This window comes from Antennarius striatus, chromosome 12 (assembly GCF_040054535.1).
Source record: "Antennarius striatus isolate MH-2024 chromosome 12, ASM4005453v1, whole genome shotgun sequence".
In the NCBI taxonomy this organism is placed as follows: Eukaryota; Metazoa; Chordata; class Actinopteri; order Lophiiformes; family Antennariidae; genus Antennarius; species Antennarius striatus.
In genome coordinates, this window is record NC_090787.1 from 12,195,720 (window position 1) to 12,211,132 (window position 15,413).

At 39.0% G+C, this 15,413-nt stretch overlaps 1 protein-coding gene across 2 annotated transcripts; it reads right to left on the reverse strand.

Moving 5' to 3' along the window:
- Nucleotides 1-330: 330 nt before the first annotated feature.
- nr4a2a (nuclear receptor subfamily 4, group A, member 2a) lies at nt 331-6,476 on the reverse strand. Of its 2 annotated transcripts, XM_068329105.1 has the most exons (9): nt 6,326-6,476; nt 5,698-5,799; nt 4,668-5,539; nt 4,079-4,208; nt 3,728-3,891; nt 3,128-3,330; nt 2,784-2,962; nt 2,508-2,672; nt 331-1,857 (listed from the first exon to the last, which is right to left on the reverse strand). In XM_068329105.1, exons 3-9 carry the CDS (start codon nt 5,535-5,537, stop codon nt 1,778-1,780), a joined length of 1,791 nt encoding a protein of 596 aa, XP_068185206.1. In that variant the 5' UTR covers nt 5,538-5,539; nt 5,698-5,799; nt 6,326-6,476; the 3' UTR covers nt 331-1,777. The 2 variants fall into 2 exon arrangements, with proteins under 2 accessions (XP_068185206.1, XP_068185204.1); XM_068329103.1 differs by having other exon boundaries at nt 332-2,672.
- Between the last annotated feature and the right edge of the window lie 8,937 nt (nt 6,477-15,413).

Below are 15,413 nucleotides of genomic sequence, written 5' to 3' on the forward strand. Positions count from 1 at the left end.
ACACACTACAATAAGCAGATTTGGCGCGAAACACCGTCTCGGCAGAGGGGACGAGCCTAAAGGATCACAGATCACAACTTTTTACCTGATAAAAAGCAGAAGCTGTACTCATCCGTATAAACTTCAAAATAAACCAGTTTCTCTCCCTCTCTCTCACTCTCTCTCTCTCTCTCTCTCTCTCTCTCTCTCTCTCTCTCTCTCTCTCTCCTCTCTCACTTTTTCCGTGGGTTTTTTAGGTTTTTTATTTGTTTGTTTTTTTAGTAAGTGCCAGTAAAAAAAAAAAAGGTGATTGAAGGCGCACATGTGGGATATCAAGCTTTTATTTGTTTACCTATATTTGCGCACAAGTGTAGACACCAGTGCACGATCAGGTTTCCTACAGTTCACTGAATGCGTCGTCTTTATTTTTGTATGAACAGATTACAGTTCATCTGATCTTTATTATCGGTAACAGTACGTTAATGTTCTGGTTTTACATCGGCAGAGTGAAGTAAATCCCATATAATTTCAATCATAAAAGTTCAACCAAATAAATCGGTTTGGAGCAGCGCAAAATATAGAAGTAAACCAATCAAAAATGATATAAACGTGGATATTTAATTCTCAAGCGCTTGATCAAAACTTTAATCAACTTTTGAAATAAAGAATAGACTGAGAAATGCGATCCGATGTCCTTCTTTTAAATTGTTCAAATTTTAACTAATAGATTTAAACGAGACATGAAGACTCGTATATTTAATTCATTTAGCTTTTTCAGTTATCAAATTCAAATAGCTATGTGAAAATAAAAAGTACTTTTATTAGCCTGCAATGTGAAATAATAAAAGCGTCTCTTTTTTCTAATTCACATATTAGAATCATAAATTACATGCAGAGAACTCAATTTGTAGTACATTCAAACAAACATTTGAAACGGACAAATAATAATTATTTGTCAGCAAAATAATTCGACTTTTTACAAAAACACGAGTAGGCCTAGTCATTCTTGGTTATTTATTCAAACTCTTCACCTTCCTGTTTGAAGGAAATAGGTCTAAAAAAAATGTAACCTTACTCATTAAAAAAAAATGTTACTCGTTATCATCGTTTTTATTTTTGCGCAAATATAACAGTAACCGCTGATCACTAAGGAAATAGTTTTAAACTCGAGAATATTTCCTCACATGCATAAATCTGATCAGGTGGTCAGAATTTAAAAATAAAACATTAATTTCATATAAATTATCTCCCAAAGATCTGATTTAAAAGTTTTATTTGTAAACATTAAATATTTCTTTCTCTCTAAAGTTTTTGAATTCGGCACCAAATGCGTTACAGAAGTTGTAAGTACATCATGATGTCAAAGATGTCGGCCTGTATCACACACTCGTGAACCTCTGGATATAAGATGGTGTTTCATTTCCAAATGTGTTAAATCAAATCTATCTAGACTTTTATAAGACATAAAAAACAACAGAAAAAAAAACCCAAAACATAGACAACGTGCTCAGCATGAACTTGGATGGTTTGAAATCGTTTAAATTGCACCATGCTTCGTGTAGCTCTTGGCAATAAAAATAATAAATATATAGAAACGTTTATATTCAACAGCAACAATACTTACAGCACATACAAACAAGGAATGTCTGACAGTTTTACAAACACCATGGGTCCCTCATTTTTTATACAGATGAGATATTTTCCACATATGCGTCATACATAAAAGGAGTGCCATAACTACGAATCTGTATCAAATCTAGCAGACTACATAGTGTCCGGTATATATCATATATAGACATCACCTCAGCAAGTGCCTATAAATAAAAAACAAAAATGAAGAAAAAACATGCGTTGTCTTTTCTGGATACTTTTGGGATCCTGTCAGAAACACATAGGCACGAGTCAGAAAAGAAAGTAAAATTAAATCTCATTATAACAAACTTTGTACACATGTTATAAATCGATGCGTTAGATGCATCACATAATCTATCATAATATACAGTGTGTGTGTGTGTGTGTGTGTGTGTGTGTGTGTGCGTGCGTGCGTGCGTGCGTGCGTGCGCGGGCGTTGGTTTTCATATATCTATATATAAATGGAATATATTACATTTGAGTATGCTGGAGCAGTAAATCCGATGTTAAATAAACAGTAAACTGTTTGCAAGAACGGATTAAATTGACAAAAGGTCCACTGGAGAGAAATTGCGGTTGACACTTAAGGGGTAAAATCGTTTAATTAATAGGTCTACGCAGCAATCAGAGTATAACTTCCGCTTGTTATTTTTTTTTTCTTTGTGAATCCTTACTCGTGTTGTGGTAATGTTCTATTAACTTATACAGAGCCTGCAAATATTCAGAAATTATAACGTTGAAAATCTGTAGTCTGACACAAACAGTCTTTTGGAAGTTCTTTGAGGTCTTTCCATCGAGTCATACTCAGAAAGGTAGGGTGTCGAGGAAAAGTTTGTCAATTATTGCCGGCGGAGGGACTAAATCTTCTAGTTTTAAGTAAAAGATACGCTGCAGACCTTGAGTACATAGTGTGCGCAGTTCAGGGAGTTTTCCTAAGAGTTTTGACAAGTAGTTGGGACGATTCAATCCACCACCATTGAACGTAACTTGATCTTTGAGGCAGTTGACTATCTTGTTTTGGAGATCTTCGACTCTCTTGGGCTCTTTGAGCCCGTGTCGCTCTGAAATGTAGAAGAAATGACACGGATGAGTGATCTCTGAAGCACCTATCCTCGGATTTGCATGCGTTATAACGCGAACGGGTTTCCAGTGGCGCAGCCGCCTTTACGCACCTGTTACCATGGCCAGAGCTGCGATGCAGGAGAAAGCTGAGATGTCTATGTTCATGCTCTGTAAGTTGGAAGAAAACTCAACGATAGAGTCTACCCACTCTCCGAATCCACGGACGCATTGTAGCCTGTGCAACACGACTCCGTTACAAAAAATAAGCTTGCCCTCAACTGGATTGGACCTGTAATTAAAAAGAAAATGCAATTAATAATTACGCTTGGCATTAGGGACTTAGTATCCTTCTAATTACTGGGCGTTTAATGAAACAAAAAGCAATGAATCCTACAAGAGGATCCAATAATTATCCAAAAGCATTCATTGTTTTATTTGATAATTGCAAGCTTACCTGTATGAAAGCCGCAGCACAAACAGTTCAAGGAAGGCAGATTCAAAGAGGAGATCTTGATCTTGCTTTGGCAGATCACAAAAGCCAGGGATCTTCTCCGCCCAGCCCCGGATGATCTCCATGGAGCCCGTCAGGAGATCATAGAACTGCTGGATGTGTTGAGTGTTGTCTCCAGCCATTTGGTAGTCAGGGTTAGCCTGGAACTGGAATTTAATTTAAACAGCGCTTTAATGAGGTCCTTTAAAATATATAATCCGTGAAATTGCAAATGGTTATTTCCAAGAGAGGGGGGGGGGGTGCTTTTTTACTATTAAATTCATGTCTTCTTTTTATTAAATTCTCTATTTCAGCGCAATTTACTCAGGGAAAAATATGCCACACTAAAAGGCTTGGCAAAGTTAGGAATTCAGCGATGTATTACAGAAAACTTTCTAGGCAGTATATTGTTCCCTGCATGCAGAACTAAATGAAAAAGGCCGTCAATCTCTTACTTCTGTTTTCAGCCACAGAGTAATTGTTGTGCGTGTCTCTGTGTGCGTGTGTGTACGCGTGCATGCGTGCGTGTGTGTGTTACTCTGAGGACGGTGGTCCAGTACTTACTCTGGAGTAATCCAAAGCAGACATAGAGGGGTTGGAGTCCACATGGGCCCTAACAAGTGCGCTGATGAGGCTCACCGGCGGCGAGGGTGGGGAGGGCTCCTGGGGACTTTTGGGTTTGGATGGCAGCCGTCCTCTCCGACCTTTAAGGTTATCCGTTCGGACAACTCGATTGAAAGAGAGACAAGACTGACATGTAAATCGTTCAGTCATACCTGAACTCCTGTTGCATGTGCGTAAATACTTTAATATGCATATTTTGAATAACCAACAAACATTATTTACGCGCATGTTTCTAGTGGAAAAATCGGTCTAAACTAGTCTCAAGTAATTTAATACATGCCTTAAACATACCTTCTCTCACCATTCCGACGACAAGGCACTTCTGGAAACGACAGAACTGGCAACGATTTCTTCGGCGTTTGTCAACAGGACAGTTTTTATTTGCTAAACACACATATTTTGCATTTTTCTGAACGGTGCGCTGGAAAGGAGAAAAAAAAGCATAACGTAAGAGTGGCTCAACTTTTGAGGCAATAGATATAAAAAAAAACAACATGGACATTGGATACCTTCGTACTTGATACAACAGACAAAATAAAGAGATGAAAACTAACATATTTGTTACATCATAAACAATCAGTAAATAAATGATCGTGCTTGCACATATATTTGCCCCATGGAGATACAGTACTTTAAAGTCATATACTGTTATATATGCCAAATAAAGTTATTTAAAACAAAAACTTCTGGGGTCTTTTTTTTTTATATTTAACTATACTTGCATTTCAAATCTGATTCCAATATTTTTTTTAAATTATTGTTATTTTAAGAAACACTGCCGGTTCGATCTCTCACATTCCATGCAAACTATCAGGAGAAACACACAGCTTTGATATAATAACAGCTGCACTGATTCATGATCGCTGTCATGTCAGCCCACCTTGAAAAATCCTTTGCAACCCTCGCAGGTTCTTACTCCATAATGCTGACAGGCTGCGTTGTCCCCACAAACCGCACACAGACCCTCGTTTGACGGAGATCCTCGGGACGGGGGCGATGGCACTTGGCTGTCTACCAGCTGGTGTCCGTGTCCGAGCTGCAGGGAGTGAGGGAAGGCCAGACCGGCTTGTTTCCGAATGGCGCTCGGCACCGCGAAGCTCTGGCCGTCCAGGCCGCGGTGCATTCCCGGGTTGTCGTGGTTCATGGAGACGTGCAGCGGCCCGTCAAACCGCATCTGACAGCTGGAAACGGGAGTTCCGGGCGGGGACTGCTTGAAGGAGAAGAGCGATAGTCTGGACACCGGATTCTTGCGCTGCTCCATCATGTGAGAAGTGGCCGCAACATAGTTCTGGTGGAAACTGTGGAGGGATCCAGGGTCCTCCCACATGTGATTAGGCTGAACCTGGAAGTTTGGGGTACTCGGGGCATGGGGCGAGGCAGGTTTGAAGTACATAGGCCCAGAGTGAGCCATCATTTCTTCCGATTGGGGTGACAGGTGGCTCTGCTGATGGTAGCTGTGCATCTGGACGTCCTCCACCTTGATAGAGGACTGTTCTCCAGAGTGGGGCATCTGATACAGACAGGGCGGCTTCACGTCGTAACTGGTGTTATAGTTGTCCATGAATGTACTAAAACTTGGAAGAGATGTAGTGGCGGTGATTTCGGTGTTGGTCAAGTCCATGCTAAACTTAACAAACTCGGGTGTTAAGAAGTCGCAGCTGTATTCTCCTGCGGTGTGGTAGCTGTAGCTCTGAGAAGCAGGACTCGCTCCTTGAGGTGATGATCCATACTGAGCCTGAACGCAGGGCATGGCTGAAAAACCAAACCGGTAAAAACACATCAAAATTCCTCAAATGCATTTTCAAAGGGAAAAAAAGTTTTGTCATCTCGTCTGTTTAGTTACATTTACTCTGAGGACTAAATACAACTACAAATATGTTTTTATTTGTTAGTAGTTTTCTAAATCATACCTCAAGTCTTCTGACAGTTTTTCGGTGATACTTGAAATGGGTAATGTCAAGAGTTGTATAGTTGTCAGGGTTCAAGAAAGCGGCACTGTGCTGGATCTCCCCCTGTAATGCACATAATTTTATTTAACGTTTACTAGATAAGTAAATAAAACAATTTTTAAAAATGACCAGAAGATTTCCGGGTGGGACTGACCGAATAGCACAAGTAAAAAAAAAAAAAAAAAGCGCCACAAACTGGAAAAGAAACTTCTAATGAAGTAAAACTTGAAATATAAAACAATGAAAGTGCTTCAAAAAATGTACAGTAAAAAATTGAAAAACATAAATCACATCCTTTCTTTTTTTGTTTGACAAACTTCGCACACGTTGATATCCGTGACAACTTGTCAAGAAAGCAAAAAAAAAGAAGAAGAAAAAAAAGGCAGAAATCCTGTGGAAATACCAGCCAAGAACCGCAGATCTGCAGAGTGCGATTCAGTTTTTTTTTTTTGTTTTTTTTTTGCATAATGTCACTTTAGCAGCGGCAAAATAAGAGAAGAAATAAAAACAGGATCGGGAGACTGCGCTGCAAGTAAAGCGCAAACACAGAATTTGTTGCAAAAGAAAACAAAAAAAAAAAACAGCTTACCTCTTTCACATCAGGATCGCGGCTTTCAATCCATGCAGTAAGCATGAAGGGGGAATTCATCAAATTCTGTAAAAGCTCCAAATCACGAGTGTCGGTTCTCAACAACGCCAGGGAGGCAAACCGCACGACTCCGATCACTGACAGCGACACCAGCTTCAACTACCCAGTCTGGCCAATGTGGCTTTGTTTATGTGAGCTCTGGATACCGTGGCCCACGTGTTTCACAAGCTGACGTCATCGGCGTCGAGCCCGAGAAGGACCAATCGGTGAGGGAAGTCTCTCCAGCCCTAATTTCCTGGTGAGTGTCCCGTGTTTGTCTTATGGTATGCACTCTATGTTGCTTTTCCCACATGCACATTAACATACTGTATGGATTAAACACCTCTATGTTTAGCAGACTCTGATGTTTGCTTAGAATTTAAATTTTACTTGTCTGATCTTAATCTTCAATATGATTGGGGTTTTTTTTGTTTATCACAGATGTGCAAAGTAAACTAAACAAGTAATGTATTCCCTACATATATGGTTAAGTTCTGCACGTACTATTACAATATTATGAGGCGATATTGTAATAATTTGTGTCCACACACCAAAAAACAGGGATGCTTTTATCAATTCATATTATTTAAATTGCAGATGATGAATAAACGCAAACAACAGGCCAACACGTATAATAAGTTATTATAAGACACAGCAGGTAAAAACTTCTGTGTCGACTAGTACTGGGTTTATTTTTGATCTGATAGTTGTTATTTTACTGAGATGAGTGTACATTGGCACATCCAGACACAGTTATGTCACATTGAGGCTGATAAACTCACTACACTTGTATGAAATGAGCCAAATGAAGCGGGGGTCAATATTAGTCTTCGTTATCTTCTGACAGGATTTTCTGTATTTCAATTGTGTTCCAAATTTAGACCTCAAATTGTTTGGCATTGGCAGGGAGGGCTGTCTATTCATAGAGTTGGTGGTGTATGTGAGCTGCTGGAGGAGGAGGGAGGGGGCAGGACGGGTGTAGGGGCAGGTCGGAGGGTGAGTAGTGGGGGGGGGGGGGGTAATTAGTTGGCCCTTAGCCAGTTGTCATGGGGGAACCAATTTAGTCCCCAGAGAGGGAAATGTGATAGGAACGGGCGGAATGGAGAATGACGCAAAAAAAACGCTCAAGTTGACGCAGTCGCCAAAATAATCTTTTGGCCTTATTGTTCCGCAGTGATAGAACAACTGATCTCAGTGTAATCTTACACCAGCACATTGCAACCAATGAAGTTGGTCTGAATTTTCTAGATGCATATTGGTCCAGGCAGTCAGCCAAGGTGAGGCGAGACGCATGCAGTAGACACACATAGTGTAGTGCGTAAGTGCGCTAATACAACCCTCAGAACAGCCATCAGTCTGTGTGTGTGTGTGTGTGTGTGTGTGTGTGTGTGTGCGTGCGTGCGTGCGTGTGTGTGTGTGTGTGTGTGTCTGCCCTGCTCAGTGCATGCAAGGACAGAGTCTGCAATGACGGGGAACTTCTCCTGGATACACTCACCTCTAGAGGACACTATTGTTCACCGGCCATACATCAACCAACTTCTGTTTCTTACAATTAACCTTTATAATTAACCCAGCCCCATTAAGGCTATCTAGTCCCGCCCAGTCGTTTTCAGATGGAATATATGGCAGGATTTATAAATTAAAACCTCCTCCTCGCACACTGTGCTGTGAATATTCAGAAGCTGAACAATGGAGTTGAGATTCTGGTGGGTTTCTTTTTTTTTATCTTGACTTTTTCTTTTCCTTCATGGTTAAACCCTAATTAGACCACCTTTTACATCAATCCCTAATAGCAAGTTTTTTAGTTTGCCAACATGTGTATACCTAGTGCCATTCTATTCATCATACCTAGTTATAATATGTGAAGCATCCAGCAGATTCAGACTGTTTTGTGTGAAAATATCAATGACAGCACGTTGCATGGTGACCCTGTTCCTTTCATCTGTTTGCTGATTGGAATTTATAATGAAAACACAATTAGCACTTTAACTGGCTATTTTACTGTCTAGTATAATTAACTTCCCATTTATGTGCCCAATTAATTAACAGTCATTTGAAAATGATCAGTTCATTTAAATCACACAAGCCTCATTTCCAGAGGTTTCACTTTTGATTTTGTTTAAAGAAATTCTTTGCCGTTATTTTGTGTGTAAGTGCATTATGGTGCAGTCTTGTACTGTGAGCGCATGTACGGTGTCTGTGTGTGTGTGTGTGTTTTAGAGAGACAGAGAGAGAAAGAAAGAGAGGGAGAGAGTTCATTGCAGTACAGACCATTAACTCACAGCCTCTGGATTTCTCTGCAGGTACAATCCATAACTTTAGAGGAAACCCACTTTGTGAAGACTCATTTCCTCAAAGATGCATGATGGTTATGTTCCCTAACAGTTCAACCAGCAAAAGTTTCAAAAACGTTATTTTGACACATGGAGTCACTCAGAACTTGGGGTCATAAGCTCATAAGCTTCATGTTTGCAGTAGTCATCATATTCCGGGCCACCAGAAACATCACCTGGACTTTGGCCCACATTAAGTGATCCATTTGATATTAATTTTTCATGTAAATAAAATGAGGATTGACTTCACTGCTCAATATAATTCTAGGATTAGAAAGTCACACAGGTCTCATGTCAGGATGCTGTCATCTGCATCTTTTTTCAGAGGGCACAGTTGCATTTACGATCAATTTGACATTTTTATTTCATTTTGAACAGCTTGACTACATTCTAATAACAATTATATTTTTATATAATATCATTATTCACCTGATTTAAATTGAAGATGACTTTTCAAAAACTCATTGTTTCTTTCTTATTTTTTCTCTTTCAACGTTCAGCAATTGGGGCATACCAGTACATGTTTAGGAATAAAACAATTCAGTCACTTTCTGCACTCTAAAATTTTGTGATTCTTTTACTTTACATACAGTAATTATTTCAGTTTTTCATTACTTTAAACTTGCAGTCTACACTTCTGAGGTGACAGCTACTTATCAGAGGAAAAGTTTACATGTCAACCAAGGTTAGCTCACATTAATATAAACTCCCCACCTTTATATTTGAATAAGCTCACTTGAAAGTCTCACGCTATTACGCTGTCACCAACTCCACCCACTACCTGTCTATTTAGCGCCCAACCAATCCCGACACCCAACCAATCACGGCGCATCTGCCAGAAGGAATCACGTGAACAATATGGCGTATGGCATCTGCTATGTTAGGAGAAGTAATAACTATACATGGACTTCCCAGTTAACATAATTTTAGAGTGTCAGAACTGTTCCAAGAATTTTCATGTTTTTGAGCAGAGAGTCAAAACAGCAGGAATGAGACAGAAAACGGCAACAAATTCTGAGTGAAACTCCGACTGAAAGAGAGGAAAGTATTGCGTCACAAAAAGAGAAGTACTACTTAGCCAGAGCCAATGAATGTGTGGTATACAAACAGTATGTCTGTTTACACAATGACTGCTTCGGCCAAAAAGGAAACTCTTATATTTGCGAAGTCCGTCCGTGTGCAAACAGCAGGGGGTGAAAACTTCTCTAATACTGTCATCAAAAAATGTACAAAACTCAAATAAAAAGGATGAAATCAAAGCTTCGCCTTGCACGTTTATTAACTTTCCTTCCAGCCTTGCTCATATACGCAATCAACAACCAATCTATGGCCAAAACAACGGGGAAACATCATCAGATGTTTCTGATGCAGACTCTGTTGAGTTTGTTAATGCTCCTCCGATGAAGACGAGCTGAATCCCTACTGTGATCTCATTCTGTACGGATGATTTAGAAAAGTCTCTCCACCAGATTACAGACTCAACGGAGGTCAGGTTGGCGTCGGCACCTTAAAGGACGTCCAGCTGGATTTGGTTCCTGGTGTCCAACGCTCGCAACAGGATGTTTCCAACTCTGGAAAATTACATCATCAAAACCTTCAACTGTTATTGTTCTAATAAAATGTAGAAATCACTGTTCAGGTAGTAAAGTAATCTAGAAGGAATATGCGAGAGCATACATGACATGACCGTGTTTCATGTTGTGTTGCAGCAAAAGTTCAGCTACCATCAGTTGGCTATTGTTTAACTGGAGCTCTCCATGTTAGCAGTGTAATGTTAGCTCCATAGAACAAGGTAGCTATTATAAATGAAGCAACATCAGCAGCAAGATGCCAACAGGCTTTTCCTTTAAAAGGGTGAGCTAACGTTACAGGAACTGGCAGACAACTCTATGTGTCCTTGACAGGTTTTGCATTTAAAAGATACGTTAGGCTGAAGCTGCTTTGGTGATATGAAATTATCTCTTACAAAAGGTACAAATCATTGCGTTTTTACTGATAGTCCCGTCTTTGTTCTTTTTATAAATAAACCTTCCTTCCAAAGGTCCGAGTGGGCTTGCCTTGCTCTCCTGTGTCGCATCCATCTCTGTTGTCAGTCACCCTGCTTTTGATTAGTGTAGCAGGTACGAAGTGACGTCACTGCAGCCTACGGGTCACTCAATGGGCCAAAATGAACTTGCCACTTACGAATAATTGCGTTAATTTTTACAGCGTGTTAATTTGCAGCGTTATTTATCAATCTCATTAGGGCATTAAACTGACAGCCCTAAATATAATATAATATAATATAATATAATATAATATAATATAATATAATATAATATAATATAATATAATATAATTTAATATAATATAATATAATATAATATAATATAATATAATATAATATAATATAATATAATATAATATAATATAATATAATATAACAAGCTTAAAGAGGAGATGTATCAAGTTTTAGAAAGTGAAAATGGCCTAACAGAATTTATGCAGCATTTTCACACTAGAATGTTTAAAAGTTTTTACAAGGATGTGTTCAAGCATGTTGTTTGATGAAATTACTGTATAAAAATATTTGGGGGGAAAAAGGGAATTACAGCTCACATAAGTTTGATTCCTTAATCATTGATTGGTTCATTCACTGTATGGGTTTTTCAAGAAATGATAAAACCAAGAATGGCACTGTCTACATGCGTAGCATAGGTACTTCGTAAAAATTGCTGGCCTCTCGCACAGATCTCATTTCATTTCTGTGCACCAGCAGGTATCAAACTTTCTGAGAATTGAACAGCCCGACCCTGAAGGCATCCTTTTGCTCAGTGTCTTCTTTCCATTTCTAGATTCCCCCTTTCAAGCTTAAATGTCTACTTAATATGCTTTAATGCCTGCTCTTTAGAGCCAGGGAGCACTTCATCACTTTTATACACCTTTATATAACACACTGTTAACTAGCAATGCCTTATGGAACAGCTTGTCTTGCAGCTGGAAGACGCCTCCATGGCATGATGGAGATACCTGTTCACCATTCACAATGAGACAGTAAAATGGGAATAGAGGCTTCTGCATACTGCTGCTGTCTATATCAGTCAGCGATGAATATTCATGAATCACAGTGTCATGACATGCTCTGTAATTGGCAGCAACATTAGTAATGACACTGCTGGTATCAAGTCTCTGCATATTCATGTGGTGGGGCAATATTTCCTTGCGGTGCTGCTTTTTTCTTTCCTCCTGAAAGTGAAAATGTATTCTGAAGCTGCAGGTGTCCCTGGTGCCACAATCAATTGCTGGTTGGATTGTACCCCAGTGAAAATCAGACAAACCATTAGTTTCTTTGTCAATCTCTTTGATTAATAACATATCTGAATTATAAAAGGTTGGTACGAGTCTAAATAGTGTAAAGTGAATCTCTTTGTAATAGTTATTAATGCAGGCATTAAGGAGTCCTTTATACGCTACGCTGCCGCCGGCTAATAGGCGGGGGGAAAAAATCACTGATAAAATACATTGATGACTTTTATCAATAAGGAAGACAGCAAATTGAATTATCATAAGATAAGATTATCAACCAGAAGATAATTAAATATATTTTATGTCTTACACAAGTTTTAATAGATTTAGTTTCTACAGACACCAGCCTAACTGAGCTTACATACTTTTAGTATACAGGAATTTTCTGCAACTCCATTCGGCCTCACTAAAGAGTCCTAGAATAGAAGATGAGGGAATTGGGTAAAGCTTTGCCTAAGCTGCAAGGCTTTCTCCTCTAAGCAGCTGTATAGGAAGATTTTATTTTTCCTCTCATGGATTTAGTTTAGGGCAGTGCACGATTCAGACTGGTGCAAGCAGGCAAACCCAGTTCCATGCCAGTAGGGGCAGTGTTGAAATGGTCCCAGACAACTTTCAAAGTCAGCACAATTCATTCATTCATTCATTGTCAGGACCTGCTTCTTCTGCTGTCGCGGGTCTCGAGGTTGCTGGAGACCATCCCAGCAGATTTTGAGCATGAGGCAGGGTACATCCCGGTCACAACTCCAGTACACCGCAGAAGTCAGCATCACGGGTACTTAAAATGTTCCTAGAAATGGAATGAGTTTTCCATTTTGGTTGGAAATGAAAGTACTGCATTTAAGTCAAAGGAAATAGATTTAATCAGCAAAATGCACTTAAAAAAATACAAGTACTGAGTGGATCCCTGCATCTGATTATCTTCATTATTAGATCACAAATACGAATTTGTCTGTTTACTTTTGCAGCTGGTTAAAATGGAGCAGCTTGTAAACCCTATATATGCAGTGAGGTAGGGTCCTACCTTATAAACATAATAAATCTGAGGGTTGTTAGATGTGTAGTGAACAAAAAATCTAAATCTAATAGACCCTAAATTTGTATTTTAAAAGCATTGAGTAATTTTCCTCTGTGGTATTGTGTTTCAAACTACACAAGCTTTGGGAAAACCAAGACAAGAAAAAAATCCATAAATTTTGAATGCCACTTAGCTCGAACACCAGGCCTGCTGCATGTAGCACGTTTTAGCAATAGATTTCTTACTCTGCTATCTTTGCTGTTCTTTTCCCTATTTTTTTCCTGTTGATCACCAACTGGGCCCTCTATCTGTGAATTGCAGGAGGAGGAATAGCATTAGGTAGTAATGGGAACTGCTGTCACTTTGTGAGTTTTATAGCCTCTCTCACCAGCGGAATACTGGAGTAACAGGTAAGAGCAATACTTAATTTGCCGTGTTGTTAACAAAGTCTTTTTAATGGGCCTGAGATTACGTTTTTGAATTTAAAAGCTGGGTGAAGTTAGGGACGCATTATACTTGTAACATAATTTCATTTTATGTATCACAAACCATAAACAGAATGAATGGTAAGTGGCAAATTTAAGATTCTTTGCATCCTGTTCGCTGTTTTCACCAGCAGATGGTGGATCATATGGTGCCTCTGTAATGTGTACATGACTAACAACTGCAGGGATCTTGAGGATGACTGTCATTTGTCTTTTCTACTTTGCTAATTTTAGATAATCCTGTGCTATCATCTTCTTTACCGAGTACATGTCTTGTCATTAGTCAAGTTTGCTTGTTAACATGTCTCAGAGCAGCCAGTCTCCTTGCCACATGCAGATTCTGTGATTAATCAAGAAAGACAATATTTTGAAATGTTATTTGGACTGGAATATAAATAAGCATGTGATGTATTGTTTTTTATCGCTTGATGGTGTCTGACAGCTTTGTCACAAAAATTCATGGCTCTTTTTTTGTAAATCCATCATGAGGAATGTAAAGACATATGCATAATAATGAAACACATTTGTAAATGTGTACTGTCCCCTGGAGTCACATGACAATGAAATGGATGACTGGTTTTCTTTTGCCAGGATGCTGTAGGCCTGTGTATTGCTTGTAGACATTTCTTGAGTGATAAAAAAAAGTGTTAATGTGGATGAGCTCCTGTCCAGAGGAGCTCAGATAGCAGCTTATAAAGGTCTGACATGAGACTACTGTTCCCCTCACTGGAGGAGAAGACTCCAACTCATTGGAGTATATGGTTACGTTTTTTAAAATAGAAGTTCTGCAAGTCTTTCTTTGACCTTCACTGTGCATTGGAACAAGAATGTTGTCCTTGGATTTTACCAGTATGACTTTTGGTGATATTTTATGTGTTTCTTATATATATGTATCCCATGAACTTAATCAGCAAATACCAATTGGGCATATATCTCTCTGCCATTCTCTAACACGGTTGTCCAATTTAATTGGGTTACACTCAAGCAATATATTCTTTCATTACAATGAACATGGGTTCTGTAGTTTTAAGTTAATCTTACATATAACATCCTACTGCTGTGAATTCACATTACCTCACAAAGTGTGTACTAATTCACAGTAGAAAATAGTCCCCAACAAATATATTAATAATTCCTGTTGAGTAATATTTGATGGAAACTGTAGCACCCCAAAATTCCAAGCAATTTCACCATAAACAAAAATAATGACATTTCAGATGAACAGAAACCCTCATAGGAATGAGCTGAGAACCAAATGTGAGATGAAGAAGTTAGAGGAAATTTTAAGTTATTGGTTTTGGTATTTTGGGTACCACCTCTAAATAAAATATCATCACAAGGAATTAATTTGTGTTTCATGGGCAACCAAACTAATCAAACATTATTTCTCTTTCAACACTAGTTCCATCATTTTTTGGGGGGAGCAGCTTTCTGACAGGATTTTTCATGGTCAACTCTTGTTCAGCCTCTGCTGTAGCCACAAATGGGCATTTGCCATGCTGATTTTGCATAACCTCCTCACTATTGTGATGGAGTTGCTTCCAAGTCATCTCTCTGGGGTTTCAATCCGTAAGACGCTTCGCATGTCTGTTGTGAAGCCTGCAGCAGCAGGAGCAGCATGTTCAGACTGGGAGGATTTCTCCCCTTAACAAGTCCATGGGCTGCAGTCCAAAACCAACGAAAACTCTTTTGTTCTTCTCTAGTGAGGGGAAGTGTCCTCTAGTGGTTACCATTACATACCAAATCAATTATCTATGCTGCTGGTCGGAGGCTTCTTAAGTGTGTTGTGCCTCTTTATTTACTTGTTTTGTCTACTGGTGGTGTAGCGGGTTTAAACCATTTCATCTAATCCTTGGTTATTCTTCCTTTCTTCTTTTCAAAAGTAGGATTTACAGATAATCTGGAACAGCAAAGAAGCTTCTAATGGTAAA

What these genes read in the sequence shown, in the direction of transcription:
- nr4a2a (XM_068329103.1), bottom strand. Translation starts at nt 5,537, where the DNA reads ATGCCCTGCGTTCAGGCTCAGTATGGATCATCACCTCAAGGAGCGAGT. An exon ending in CGTCGGAATGGTGAGAGAAG is followed by an intron (nt 3,892 to 4,078) that starts GTATGTTTAAGG and finishes CTTTCAATCGAG; the next exon opens with TTGTCCGAACGGATAACCTT. An exon ending in CTGCTTTGGATTACTCCAGA is followed by an intron (nt 3,331 to 3,727) that starts GTAAGTACTGGA and finishes ATTAAATTCCAG; the next exon opens with TTCCAGGCTAACCCTGACTA.